Genomic DNA, 15,389 nt, shown 5'->3' on the forward strand with positions numbered 1-15,389 from the left:
CGTTTTTCTCGCAATGATGGTGTTGGTTGTTACGTCAACTATGTAAACAGGGGCAGTGCAGTGCTGTAGATTTATGTCAATTATGTCGGAATAGTTCAACATTTTCAGTATGATTTTTTCGTATTAACAGAAACTGATTTGGCAACTTTTAATTTTCTTCAACGCAGTAAAAATAGATGAAAATACATACAGTTGAAATTTAGGAATTGTAGAAATTCATCCCATATATTTCCGCTATTTCAAGCTTGTTTTAGAAAAGTTGAGGTGAACGTTTCAAAGATTAAAGTATTCTTAGTGTAGTGAGTGATTTTGTTTAGTGATTAAAATAAAAATGGTCCGATAGTGATAAACAAAACTTTGGTTGGCTGCTGAACGAGTCCCGCTGTAGCCGTATAGAACAATGCGCGGATTTTGTTTTCCGAGGTAGGTGATTGAATTAAATGAGTTTTCGAGTGCAGATGCCCGACTATAATATCAAATTTAGTGCTTTTAAGTAAGTTTTCGAAGATTATACTTTATGAGGAATCTACAGTGAACTAAGAAGAATCCATTCCATGGATTAGCAGATTGGTTTAGTTAGAAAATTTGTTGAGATGAATAATGGAGCATTTCCCCTATGAAAAAAAAACAGTTGAAAAATAACCGAGTTAAATATAAAAATGTGAGCTATGGTCTAAGAACTGGGTTTTGACCTTAACTTAATTTAAGGAGTATTTGAAAAACTATACTTGAAGGCGCACAAGTTATATTTGACTGCACAGCAAAAAGAAATTTACAGCTAATACAAATGAAAGCACATAACGGTTTCTAGCACATAAACTGAAAAACATATACAATTTCACACCGTTAATAATGCACAAAACAGAATCGTTATAAACCATGTAAATTTGTACGTTAAGTGATATAAACTTACAGCTTTGACTATAAATATGCATGCAAATAAACAATATATTCATTTACATTGCATGTGAATATATTGCCACACGGAATATTATACAGTTTCCAATGCTCCATTTATGTGCATTTGAACAAATGTAATTTTTTTTTACTGTGTAGAGCTATAACTTACACCAGGTCACATTAAAAGTTCTTGCTTTATCACCATTTGTAGCACCGTGAAATAATTGTGGGATAGAAGCCAAAAATTCTAGTTTTCCTAGAAAATATATAACTCAACCAAATATTCACCGAAACCCACAAAACCACTTTTGTTTGATTCGTCATTGAATATACTTTCAAAGTTTCAATGTATATGTACTATCTTTCTCCAAAAAATAGCTGGCAAAATTCAAGTTAAGCTGAAAAATTGCGTGAAAGAGTCTAAAAATTTAAATTCAAACTCAAATAACTCGACATTTTTCAGTGATATTAGTACAAACTTGTATATATTTTATTTCTAAAACTGCTAGTCTCGGCTCGGGAGAGACTGTTAGTCCTGTAAATCTAACAGTTGGTTGCGAATTACGTTATATTGTACACAGAAATAAACAAAAGATCAAGTTCCGTATCGGAATGTAGCACCAAGGCTTTGTGAAAAATCATATGTTATACAGAATTACAGATGAAAATTTGTCGTCAAACTGATTTACAGAGCAAAAACGTAACGCTAGGAATTAAATATTCCATTTATTTTATTACTTGTTGACTCCTCTGTATTAAACATAATATTTTCAATTAAGCTTAGTGAATCTCCGTTTGCATTTGTGAGCTAAAAATGAAAGTAAATATTAACGTTTAATTACTAACCAGTGCTCCGTAGATTATCACGTCATTCAAGCCAGTTCTGCAAATGGATAAAAAATACGTGATTATTATGCAGATACGCAAAATCACGCTGGAACGAAGGGTAATGTAAAATAAAATAAAGTAAACGAATACTTGTTGCATATCCCGGAAGAGAGAGAGTTTGTCGCCCCTACCCACCACCTAACCCACCCATCAGGAAGTTTTTTTTTGCTACACAACCGGTGTTCGACGAAACGTCCGCTCACCCGCCGGAATAATCGATGAAGAGCGCACATCGGTTCGAGCGCGCCAAAGCGGGAAAGTTTGCCTTATCAAAGTCTGGCTTGGCATCGGCATGCCGTTCAGTCTGAATCGAACCGCCGGAACGGTAGGAAACGATTTCATATCGAGCAGATCGCATAACGGTGCTGTGTTTTTACTCTGCACAAGCATTAGCCCACCAGTTGATTGAAGGGCGCTAAATTCACACCCGTCCGTTCCCTCCAGGGGGTTGCATCCGCCGTAGTGATGAATGCCGGGACAGCTGGCAGAGTACCAAGGAAGCGAGACGTGGAGCAAGTGTTAAGCTTTTTGCATCTCCTGATTTCGGTGATGCTGGGGACGGCGTGATAGTCCAAAAATAGTTCCCAGCAAAAGAGTACGAAACGCCAGGGAATAACTGGTGTAGGAGGATTATTTGCGCGGTGCAAAATGGATTCATTTCGGTGTGCAGTTTTACGGTAGTGATTCTACAGTAGTTTTTCGAGTAGAACGAAAATAATCCCGGTGTGCATACCTCTCGGTGTTTTGAGTGTCATGAAGCTGATATTGGAACTTAACGTTTACTACTAGCTTTACGAAGCGTACCCGGAAACGAATCGTTCAGCAACCGGAGCTGAAATGAATCACGCATACTTACTATACTAATTGTCTGTGATAGCTATTATCTTTTTGGAAGCTGCTTACTGTAACCACGATTTTGTCTGTTTTTTCTTCTCCAAAATAAAATAACAAGAAAAAAACATAAAACAAAAAACAAAAATAGACTTAGTGCGAGTGTGAACGTATTTCTCAAAACGAATTTATAAGGACTTTACCCATGTCACTTGAAGGCACAGCTGCTGTCGGAAAACGGTGCTCGAACGGGGCATCCGTGTGCGCGGTTCGCTATTCTTCAGGATTACATCGGTTCAAAACGTGAGCCAAGAGCATGCGAAAAATCTCCGACGATAACATAAGGAGATTTACTTACTGAGAAGCAAGGAGTTTTACCCATCACCCAGCTACCCATCGCTTACATTTCGGCACGAAATCGAATTCCTGTGATTGTTTGAAAGGTTCCGGATAAGTTAGTGATGGATACGCAAATGTAAATGTATGTGATTGGATAAATGTTCTGGAACGAAAGGAAATGTGTTGTTTTGTGTTCAGTAAACATCTTGTGTAATGTTGTGACTGCTACATAAGTGCTACACAGAAACGTTCGCCCGAGGTTTACGTGCTGCTGGGGCGAACTGATAGAGTGAAACTTTTCTAGCGTTATTTTCGGGGTCCGTGTGAACCAACCAGTGGTAGAAGAACTAGCAATACCCATTATTTCCTACAAATTGGAGACAATAAATATTGTTAGTCGTGAGAGGATAATTCTACGGAGCCAGACAAGTTAAAAAGTGTCAGTGGGATAGATTTACCGACGGGAAGTAGGACTAGTGAGTGAAAGAAACGTGTTTCGGGAAATTGGACGGATTAGTGTTTAGATTTCCGGTAAGTATAACACTTTGGTGAACACCTGCTATTCATGATACTTGGGAATGCGTAAGGAGCTTCTTATGTGTACTCTCGAAATCATATCATGATAAAAATTAATGCACTACTATTCATTCTGATTATATTGAGATCAAGAGGTAATTTACATTCACTAATTAGAATGAGCTGAATTTCCCGGTTGAATAACTTCAATCGATTCGCTTGAATTGTTACTGTTAACCTGTTACAAACTGAGTGTTTTTTTTTTCAAACAGTAAAACCCTTTTCCCATCAACAGCTGCCCTGCAGCACATGAACACACACACACGACCGTTAGAAACGACTGGAAAAGGTGTGAAAACAAATATTGTTGTTTCGTTCGGTACTGTTGTTTGAAAGCTTTTTGTATGATGTTACGAATAAAAAAAAAGCGATTGAACGCTGTGATTGTGAAGTGTAAGAAATTGCAATCAGCGCTCATATTCATCATACAGCTTAATCGAATTTTTCCGCTTTTCATTTTGTTTGATGTAGAAGAGCGTGTGCTGCACCAATTATTGGTTTTTTTTTTTTTTTATTCTCGTTTATTTTCCGTCGGTCTAGTTCCGCCACTGTTGTGGCCGATCACCGACGCCCAGGGAGGCGACTCCACACCCAGGATCCTAACTCACGACCCGTTTATTAACGGACCGGCGCCAACGGCTTTACTTCCTCATGCGATGAAAGGCGTGATCCCAGAGATTTTTCGCCTCAGAAAATCTCCCGGTGTCGGCTAGGATTGAATCTAGACCAGTTGGGTTGGTTGTGAGTGGATCACGCCACCTCACAACCATCGACACCTATGTCGGCGGTGGGATTCGAACCCAGGCGTCGAGCGTGGTTGACGGAGACGTTACCAACCACACTAGGCCCCCGCTCAAACCAATTATTGGTGAAATGTCTTGTTTACTATAGCTCAAAGCGAAAATGAAAGAACAAAGACCTTGATGATAAAAAAGTAGTCAAAACTGAGAATAGAGTGATTTTGTATTTCTCATACCAATCATTATTTTCATTCGTATATTGGAATTGCAAATGAAATATTCTAAGTATATACACTATACAAACTCATATTTTATGCGCAAAATAAAAGATGTGTACTATTCCGAGAGAGTATTTCATATTCTGAATTACTTCTTTTTATTAGGTTTTGTACAGCTGTCAAGCTTTAGTTTAAACCAATTAATCTGCCTGTTTTTGCACACTAATCAGTAAACCAAAGTTCAACTAACCCTTGAATAACCGAAAAGAATTATTTTTTTCTTTAGTTTTTGATTATAGCAAGGTATAAAGTGCATTTCTATATAGACAATAACTGCTAAAACAAAGGTAAGGTGCTACATTTCGTTTCGAAATTTTCCAAATAAAATATATCACTAGAATCAATTATGCTATTCATTTATAGCACGAAATCCAATAAATAAAAACTGTGAAGTTGCACACTGCCGGTACCCGGATAACTGTCCCATAATGAAAAACAACATGTTGAGAAAACGGCGATTTAATATTATCCTTGAATTTTCGGATTTCCAGCAATTACATTCAGAACCAACGACCATAACAGTTTCATGGCAGCACAAGTTTATCATTGAGAACAAAAAACCATGGATGGAACTGGTTTTACGTTCTATAACTTGAAAAAAAAAGACAAAATGGGACAAAATATGCGGGTACATTTCGAAAGTACTCGCATATTTTGTCCCATCCCATATAAATTCAACCAGCAACCGGCGGTATCATTGGCAACGTAGATTGTACTACAGAAAAACAACACTAGTCTAGTTAATTAAATGACATACTTCTATGAGCCTAAAATAATCCGATATATACTAATCTGGAGCAAAATTATATGTTTGCAGTTTGCACCACTATGCAGTGGGACTGTAATGCGGGTACTTTCAATATGGGACAAAAACAACTTGGTATTTTTTCCATGTTTTTCCATACAAAAGTATCAATTTTAATTTTTTTACAGAAAATATGATAACAGTTAAGTCGATTCCCGATGATAACTCAAAAGTGACCAAAATCAGTATGGGACAGTTATGCGGGTACCGGCAGCACAGTGAATAACTAATATGCTTTTTTAGTCATCAACAGTGAAAATAACAACAAAACTATTTCTGCGTGGTTCTACTAACCTGTGCAGGTGTGTGCGGCTCTGATTGACTTACATTTTGTTTGCCATCTTTCGCGCAGAAAAGTCATTTTAGTTTTTTTTTTCTTGAATCGAATTGAAAGTCAATTTTAAATTGGACACCTGTATACAATGTGTTCGTACTATGCAGTTTGCGTGTTCTTGCTGACCCGTACAAGTGTGTGCGGCTCTCATAGCAAACGTTTTCTATGATCTGCGCAGGAGAAATAATTTGATTTAACTGTCAGCGGAAAGGCCAATTTTGTGCTCTGGTGGAACTTTTGAAAGAATTTTTTTGTATTATTTTAGTAGACAATATTTAAAAATTTAAATTATTTACTGTGTAAAAGCGAAAAAAATGTTTATCTTTCAAAAAGTAGTTCCGTACATAATAAATAACAAAGTTCTAGGGCGTCATCCACAAATTATGTAAGGACTTTTTTAGAATTTTTCGAATCCCCCCTCCCCTCTTCCTCTACAATAGGGCTCAGTAAGATTGCCCCCCCCCCCCCTCCCCCACAAATCTTTTGTAACATGTTTTTTCACGGAAAAAATTGGTTTTGAAGAAAAATCATTTTTTCTACATATAGCGTATTTGTAGAGAATAAAAACGAAACAAGTTAAGTAAATCAGTTGATATCATGTTGAAGTAAACAAAACTGAAAAATAAGTGAACAAAGAAAAATACATAATTGTTCAGCTAACGTAAATTCATTGTTTTCCCAACGTTCAACTGTTGAGATTTCTGCAAGAAAGAATTCAATTAATTTTATTGTTTTTAGTTGTGTAAGTTTCTTGTTTTTAAATTTTTTAATCTTAAGTAAGATCCCCCTTTCCCGCTTTGGAAGCTTTCGTAAGAGAAATTCCAAAATTATAATTTACCCCGCCCCCTGTTAAATTAAAATTCCATGAAAGAACATCTAATTTCACAAACAAAAGTATAAAGATTAGATGTAAAGTTCATAAGTTATTAGCTCGGCAACACTGCTATACACCGTACTGCTTCAAACACATAAACAATGATGAACCTTTTTCCATAAGAAATCGACGAAAATGAAATTTCATCTTGGTACTCTTATTGTTGCTGCAATAAAGCGAGAATTACATGAATTTGACCATGTGTTGTACATCAAACAAGGAGGATTCAGAATTCAGCCTGGTATAATCACGAAATGGTATATAATGATCATATAACTATCCACCGTTCATTAGCTTATCTCGCGTAAATTTCCAAAAGGTCCTAAATAACAATGAGTAATTCTCTCCTCTCCCACTCTGCTTCGTTAATTACAGCGTCATTATAAACGTTTTCAATGGTTTCTAGCTACAAATCGATTGATTATATCGTCAGTTGAGTTCAAAACTGGCACAACTAAAAATTTTGCAGTTTTGAGTTATTGATGACAAACAATGCCAAATACTATGTAGTTTCTTCTCGCAAAGATCCGTTTCAAAATTCACAATAATTCTAGAAATGTAAGTAGATGTGCCTTTATTGCACAAATCTAAAATATTCCTAAAAAAAAGAAAAATGAGGTTACAATTCTTATAACTTGCCTATTACATGCATATGATAGACCCAAACAAGTTCTATAAAAATGGAAAGTCTTAACTCCAATTGAGTTTTCCACGAAAATGCAAAAAGAAATTTTTGACGCAAATTTTCAAACACGTTTTTCTCGAAACTATGAATTTTGAGTTGTGCCAGTATTGAATTCAATTGACGGTATAGTAAAGTATTTTTTCTCACGATGGATACGTACCGTGCAAAAAACTAAGTAAAAAACCGCGTTATTTGGAAAAACGACGTTAAAACCGCGTTATTTGGAAAGACGTCATAAAAAATCGTGTAAAAAAGTAACTGTGTAAAAAACGCACGACTATGGTCTGTCATTGTTACTATTATTTACTGATTAGTAACTGCTTTATGCAAAAGATCCGTGTAATAAAAACGCGTTATTTGAAAAAAAAAAAAACTAACAGGAGGATTGTGTGCAAAGCCACGACCGCAAGGTTGAAGTAGAATACTTTTACAAGAAAGATAACCCGGCTGCTTGCGTGTCATTTTTTCTAGTAAATTAACGTTGACTAATCAGATCAATCGAATTTTGCGCTACAACATGGATTGACCATTTTTAATAATATAGTAAGTTGCTTGTCATGGTTGGGGCTTGACAATTTTTAAATTTTGAGATGAAATTTTTTCGGATGTCGTGCTCATGACTGAAGGAAAGCATAATTCAGTACGTTTTGAGACAGGGAGATGAAGGAAAATTTATAATTCTTACAAATTTAAAGATGTGAATTAACTCATAAGAAAATATTAACTCTTCAATCAAGTTTTTATTTCCTCCTGAAAAGGACAATTTGTTGTTCATTTAGTATCGGATAAGATGCCGACCACATCTTTGCGTTATCACTGACAGTGTGGATAAAATAGTGCTTGTGATGAAATAAACAGTGAAAAGCTGATTTAACACTCAAAACTAGACGGCTCACGAGTTGTCAAAATGAGTCAACTTATCAATGAATAATGCTGAGATCCGCTGCAACGAGTTCACTATCCATAGTCATGCCATAGTTGTGGCCGCTATACGCTGCCATTGGTATCCACTGTCCCTGCATCAGCTGGCCCAGCTGCTATCGTTGCTGGAATCCGCTGCAACTAGTGCGCTATCCATTGCTACGCCACAGCTGTAGCCGCTTTCCGCCATCGCTGGTATCCACTCCACTGCTAGTGCTGCTGCTAAGGGAGGACGACTGCCGTTGTCGCTGTTTAGAACTATTATGACCGACTTCGTCTGAAACAGGCTCTTATATAAACCTAATAACATGTTTTCAATTGCAAGATATATGATTCTGTTGACCGTGCTTGGGAAGCAATCATATAACGACCAATCAGAGGTCGAATTTTTACTTTTGACAAGGCTTGACTTTTTTAAATAGTACAATAGTGTTAATAATAAAATTACACATATCTTCTTCTAGGAAGAATCTTACAAGATTTTCCAATATATTGCTGCAAGATCGAAGGAAATCCATTGAATACTAACCGATTTATTAGCATTTGAATTTAAACATATTTTTCACTTTTTTCGGTTTTAGATTTTCATTTCACATTTCTATGTAGCCGAACTTACTGAGAGAAATGTTCTACTTCAAAACGACGTAAGAACCGCGTTATCTGGAAAATCGTCGTACGGAAAACCGTGTAATGAAAACTTTACTGTAATTTTCCTATGCAAAGAATATCATGAAAAATGTGAAGATAACTGAGTTATTTATTGAAGAGAAAGTCAATAAAGAGAGTCTTAGTGTTACCTAGGTCCTTTTGGAAAGTTACGCGAGATTTGAGACTGTTTCAAGTTGGAATGAAAACGGTATAACTGCACTGAATGATAGTCATTCTTCTATAAATAAGAAAATAAGGCTTATAGCGGTTTTGCTGGCATTTCCGACCAATTTCATATCGTTAAATATAATAAATTCAGGAATAATTACCTGTGAAATGCTACACCGTTCAGCGTACAACAACCGAATGGTAAACAAAAAGCTGTCAAAACTTCATATGGCCGAGACATGTTCACTTTAGACAGAGACAAACATATTTCGGCCATGCGTTAAACTACTATTTTAATTCTTACCAACTTGTTAGAGTATACAAACTTTTCCTATGGTATTGATACTACTGCAACAATGATTTGTTTTGAAAGCATACATATTTGCCTAACTATGTAGCTTTCAAAAGTTGACTCGACTACTAGCACTTCTCCTTGACTTTGGGTTGGCTCATGCAAGGTTTCGAATATGTGTGAATCATTTCCAAAATAATATTTAATATATAATAATATCTCTTTCTCTTTCTCTTTCTCTTTCTCTTTCTCTTTTCTCTTTCTCTTTCTCTTTCTCTTTCTCTTTCTCTTTCTCTTTCTCTTTCTCTTTCTCTTTCTCTTTCTCTTTCTCTTTCTCTTTCTCTTTCTCTCTCTCTTTCTCTTTCTCTTTCTCTTTCTCTTTCTCTTTCTTTTTCTCTTTCTCTTTCTCTTTCTCTTTCTCTTTCTCTTTCTCTTTCTCTTTCTCTTTCTCTTTCTCTTTCTCTTTCTCTTTCTCTTTCTCTTTCTCTTTCTCTTTCTCTTTCTCTTTCTATTTCTCTTTCTCTTTCTCTTTCTCTTTCTCTTTCTCTTTCTCTTTCTCTTTCTCTTTCTCTTTCTCTTTCTCTTTCTCTTTCTCTTTCTCTTTCTCTTTCTCTTTCTCTTTCTCTTTCTCTTTCTCTTTCTCTTTCTCCTTCTCTTTCTCTTCCTCTTACTTTTCCTCTTCCTCTTCCTCTTCCTTTTCCTCTTCATTTTCCTCTTCTCTTCCTCTTCCTCTTCCTCTTCCTCTTCCTCTTCCTCTTCCTCTTCCTCTTCCTCTTCCTCTTCCTCTTCCTCTTCCTCTTCCTCTTCCTCTTCCTCTTCCTCTTCCTCTTCCTCTTCCTCTTCCTCTTCCTCTTCCTCTTCCTCTTCCTCTTCCTCTTCCTCTTTCTCTTCCTCTTTCTCTTTCTCTTTTTTCTTTCTCTTTCTCTTTCATTTTCCCCTTCCCTATCTTTTTCTCTTTCTCCCTCTAACTCTATCTTTATCGCATTCTCTCTCTTTTTCTCTCTCCATCTCATTCTCTCATTATATGTCAAATTTCTTGTTTTATTGACAACGCTATTATCAATAAAACATGGCAGCTGCTACGAAAAATAAAAACAAATTGGAGCAAAACAGTGCTTGTTTATACGAGCACAAGTGCGTTTCATACAAAGGCGTAAGAAAAACGGAATCTTCTCCCAGATGGTCTCGAGGTACCATACTGGCCTAACTAGCCAGTCGTCGTAGGTTCGAGTCTCGGCTAGGGAGAGACTGTTGGTGTCAGTAGGATCGTAGCGCTAGCCCCGCAATTGTCCTGTACACTAAACAGTCAACGAATCAAAGTGAGGGAGGAGAGAATCTCTCATTGTTACTTAGGTCCTTTCGAAAAGTTACGCGAGATTTCAAAAGTTGCCAAATTAGTGTCTGTTAATACGAAAAATGACATAAATCGACAGCACTGCAGTGGTTACCTAGTTTACCAATTTTGCACGTAAACAACTACAGCGGATATCTAGGTAATTTACTACGACGGGCTGCGGCTACGTTCATTGTGATTCATTCATGATTAACAGTGTGATGAATATGGGCGCGTCGTGAAATGAATAATTGAGCAGTGATTCATGTTTTGAGATGGATATCGAAGCGTTGTGAAAAATGGTATAATGGAATATACAATGCTGAGCGATTTCATAGGAGCACGTCAGCGTATTTTGTTTATTTGTTCAATGATTTCGTGAAAACTTGGTGTTCAATCCGTGTATTCTTCGTGAATATCGGCTTAATGAGATGTATAATGGAGCAGTTCCCCTACGTCTTTCCGTATGGGTCCATTTTGTGAAAAGTTTTAAATATATCAACAGTACGAAATAATTCAGGGTGTTAGGGAGCTGACTTAAAATTCTTCAGGGGATGATAGAAGACCCTATTTGATAAAAAGAAACCTTCCACGCATATGGCCAAAATTTAACAACAGCAGAGTTATTCCCTTTTTTCACTTTTCGGTTATGTTTGCCTTTAACGAGGTCTAGCACGAAAATATGGCAGCTAGCTCAATTCTGTTGATTTTTTGGTGAACTGAGAAAATTTCGTAATCAATAGTGTCTTGAAACGTCTAATTAGATAAAATAAGAAGCACTTAGAAAGAAACAAATTTGAAATTAAATGTTTTTTGAGAACTGTCCTACGAAGTCAACAGAATTGAGCTAGTTACCATACTTCTTGTGCAAGATCTCGTAAAAGGAAAACACAATCGAAAAGTGAAAAAACTGAATAAGTGCAGTTGTTAAATTTTGGCAATATGCGGATTTTTTCATCAAATAAGGTCCTCTATCACTCCTTAAAGGATTTTAGGTGAGCTCCCTAACACCCTGTATATCACATAATTGTAATAATATATTAGATTAGTTATTATTTAAAAAAAAAAAAACAATCAACAAGTCCAAATTTGAATCATAACTAATATCATTCAACCAACCACTTGCACGTTTTCCGTACACAGATATCGCAAAATGTACTAAATATCGCCTATACACCTCGCATCTTCATCGCTATCACGTGATTGGTTGTTTCATCAACTGTTCTCGTGAAAGGGATGGTCTTATTTTCATGGATGAAAGAAGCACAGGCATGCGGGTCGCGTTCATTTCCAATCTGGATTATGAAACAGGAGCATCAGCTGCATTTTTTAACAGAGATGATGCATTTGAAGCAAACACAACTATAAAATTTTTTCAAGTTCCGCCATTCTCACTTCTACGTTTGCTGGTACTGGCTGGTCGTTTTTTTTCTCTAAGGCAATGAAGACGACCAGCTTCGCTATGTTCTGCCAAGTGCATTCTCGTCATTCATCAATCGGATACGAAAGAAACAACATAAGCTAGTAACAGTAACCCACCAAGAGCTAAATTGAATTTTCTCTGTAGTCCGGTAGGCATCGGTCCGTTTGGATTGGCTATTGAAGCCCTCCGTCAAGTGTATTTTTTTCTTTGGACATCAATTAGAGATGGCGCAACCATCTTCTGCTGTCGGTCGCGACACGGCAGAAGACAGTTTCCGACTGTAGGATAGACAAAGTGGATGATGACTGCTATGAAGTAACAGAAAAAGTGCCCATTAACCGAAACAAAATTCGGGTTTTTCAATGATTGGGAGCAATTGTTCTAATCCAAACACCGTTCTTTTCATGACAAATAAATCTACAATTGAAAAGCTATTGAATTTTCTCTTTTGGTTATACACATAGTGATAGGTATAGACCAAATTGACACGAGCTTGGAGAAATATTCTTTCTTTTGTGGTGGTAAAAGCTCGAGCACTGGCACACTGTCCTCTACAGGACAGATAGGATTGAGAATTGAAAAGTTGATTTTCTCCTTTCTTTAATAAATATATGCCGTTACAGCCAAAATACCTCGGTTGCCTTGATGAGGGTTCGTGCGAGGGTAAGGCCGATGACACAGTAAGGGCGAATAGCGTCGCGAAACGAATCGCCTTGCCGTGGTTGAATGTACAGCTCTGTATATTAAATGTAGGGCTGTATATTAATCTACGGCAATGCGAATCACTTCGGTCTAAGAGTGGGAACCTAACAAGCAATGATATCAAATAGCAACGTTGCCAAGTCGATATCTGAAAATTGAAAAAAAAATCTTGGAAAAACCCGTCAATTGCTTCTTATGAAAAAAGGTCACGAAAATTCTTGAGGATTGTAACTTTCAAAGTGACAAAATTGCACTATTATTTCATTAAATTGACACAGCTACTGAAATATAAAAAACCTAGGAGATTGGACGACTAGTCTGCCTGTCTGGGTACATGTTCAAAAATCTGAATATTCCAGATAAATAAGGATGTCTGGCAACTCTGCCAAAGAGTTTATCTATATGGGTAGTATGAAGCAGAAAGTGTGAACAAGGTGTCACAAAAACGTTTTACAAAAACCTGTTTGGAAAACGGTATGATTAACTTCGGTGAGGGCAACACGGAAGGAGAACGAGACAAACAAAACCAGCTAAGTGTTGTTTCTCATTGGCATCTGGTAATTTCATTGTTTCAAGCGCAGCGCGCGGTTGGCTTCAATATACGACTCGTGTACCTTTATGGTTATGAGTTGATATTTTGTTTCTTGTTTTAAGTAAAAGTAAGCAGCATAACATCCATTATTGACGTGTTGTAGATTCTACATAATTTGTTGATTGTTTCTGCATAACATAACGGGTATTTTCTACGAGTTTCTGTAAATTTCCTTGTTGTTTTTTTTGCACGTTCTATATTATATTATGTATTATTTCTATTAAATCAAACTGTACAAAAATATATAAAAAGTGACCATAGACACCAAACTAACCTTTACAAAATATTATAATTTCATCATAAGTCAAGGAAATAATGATATGCTGGGATTTATGAAGTGGTTCAGCCACAATTTCAAAGACACATACACTATCAAAAGATTGTATACAACATATGTAATGTCAGAAAATTGGGACAAAGTTGTAGCTAACGATAGATAATACTTTTAATTCGTACAGTTTCGATCGAACGAACCGATTTTGCATGCTCCTGAGCAATTAAATAATAAGCACGAAATAAAATCAAACACGAGTTTTCTTTTGGCACAGATAAGATTCAATGTATAAAGATAAAATTTCTGTTCAACGATCATGCGGTGCTAAATCCTTTCTAGAAGCGGTCTATTCACATGCGTAGACACACACACACACACACACAAATATTTGCAAATCCTATGCAGTTTTTTCATTGCTGGTATAGCTATGTCATCAGCTCTAACAAGCCCAGAAAACTTACAGCACAATATAATCCATCGAAAAGATTTCCCAGCAACAATAAAGCACTCCATGTTGCTGGAGATGTACAAGTAGCTCAGAAAAGTTTACCGATGTTTGCTGTCTCGCTGACAGAATTTCTCCATCATTGAACTGAATCTTAGAACCGGTATGTCACCCGATTGTATATATGTACCTCCATTGAACATGCTACTCGCGCCGATAGAACATGTTCCGACAAAGGGTTGGTTCATAGCATCGAATTCGAAGAAACATTTCCTATTCATTCTGCAAGCAGATGTTCCCCTATGTTTCAACGGATGACACACTAAATTATTCATTTTAATTAAATGCTTTCATGTTCTATTTTAGCGTAAGCCTTACTTGTAGAAAGTTAATGCTTGCACAGTCTTCATGAATATTTTCTCATCTGAGTATATTCAGAGTAGCACGTTAAAAGTTTAAAGCCGATTAATCTCTGTTGTATGCTAAGCACTCAGCAACTTTATAGCAGATGATTTAATTTTCTGAAACTTCATATCGACGCTGTAAAACCACATGATTGTGTAGGTTTTTTGTTGAGTTAATCAAATTACTTCTGAAAACATCGGAAGTAGATAATTGAATCAAAGTTTGTAAAATACCAAATAGCATTGAATCTAGCTTTAATTTTTGTTTGCGCTTTCTTTCACGTTCCAAAATCAACCGGAAAAACTGCCAATCGCAACATCACATCAGCTGATGATCATGATATTTTTTTTTTTTGAAGTAGAATACTTCTCTCAGGAAGTTCGGCTACATAGGGATGTGAAATGAAAATCTAAAACCGAAAAAAGTGAAAAATATGTCCAATTTCAAATGCTAATAAATCGGTTAGTATTCGATGGATTTTCTTTGTTTTTGTAGCAATAGATTGGAAAATCTTCTAAGATTCTTCCCAAAATAAGATTATTGTAATTTTATTATTCACACTATTGTACTATTGAAAATAGTCAAGCCTTGTCAAAACGAAAAATTCGACCTCTGATTGGTCGTTATATGCTTGCTTCCCAAGCACGGTCGACAGGATCATATACCTTGCAATTGAAAACATGCTATTTGGCCTATATAAGAGCCTGTTTCAGCCGGAGCCGCTCATGATAGTTCTAGACAGCGACAACAGCAGTCGTCCTTCCTTAGCAGCAGCACTAGCCCTGTGGTTGGTCACCACGTCTCAGGAGCAGCGCGGTTTTTCTCAGCCTGTGTCGCCAGACAGCCTTTATTCCCCCCGTGTTGGGGCAGCATGATGATTGCCATCAGGAAATCCAATTTCGGAAATCAAAATGCCTTTTTTAAGGCAAATAAACA

The 15,389-nt window shown here is 36.6% G+C and overlaps 2 protein-coding genes across 27 annotated transcripts in view; one reads left to right on the forward strand and one right to left on the reverse strand.

Annotated features, from left to right (window-relative positions):
* Positions 1-1,734: 1,734 nt before the first annotated feature.
* Positions 1,735-10,287, reverse strand: LOC129729028 (putative uncharacterized protein DDB_G0271982). The gene is made up of 5 exons (XM_055687504.1): positions 10,249-10,287; positions 9,951-10,203; positions 2,187-2,404; positions 1,992-2,092; positions 1,735-1,783 (listed from the first exon to the last, which is right to left on the reverse strand). Exons 1-5 carry the CDS (start codon positions 10,285-10,287, stop codon positions 1,735-1,737), a joined length of 660 nt encoding a protein of 219 aa, XP_055543479.1.
* Positions 2,105-15,389, forward strand: part of LOC129727649 (voltage-dependent calcium channel type A subunit alpha-1-like) — a 352,389-nt gene continuing 339,104 nt past the window's right edge. For all 26 annotated transcript variants that reach the window (XR_008728573.1, XM_055685666.1, XM_055685660.1 and 23 more), the window contains exon 1: positions 2,105-3,489. The gene's annotated coding sequence lies outside the window, so the exon portion shown is untranslated. The remainder of the gene's footprint in view (positions 3,490-15,389) is intronic.

Source organism: Wyeomyia smithii, chromosome 3 (assembly GCF_029784165.1).
Source record: "Wyeomyia smithii strain HCP4-BCI-WySm-NY-G18 chromosome 3, ASM2978416v1, whole genome shotgun sequence".
In the NCBI taxonomy this organism is placed as follows: Eukaryota; Metazoa; Arthropoda; class Insecta; order Diptera; family Culicidae; genus Wyeomyia; species Wyeomyia smithii.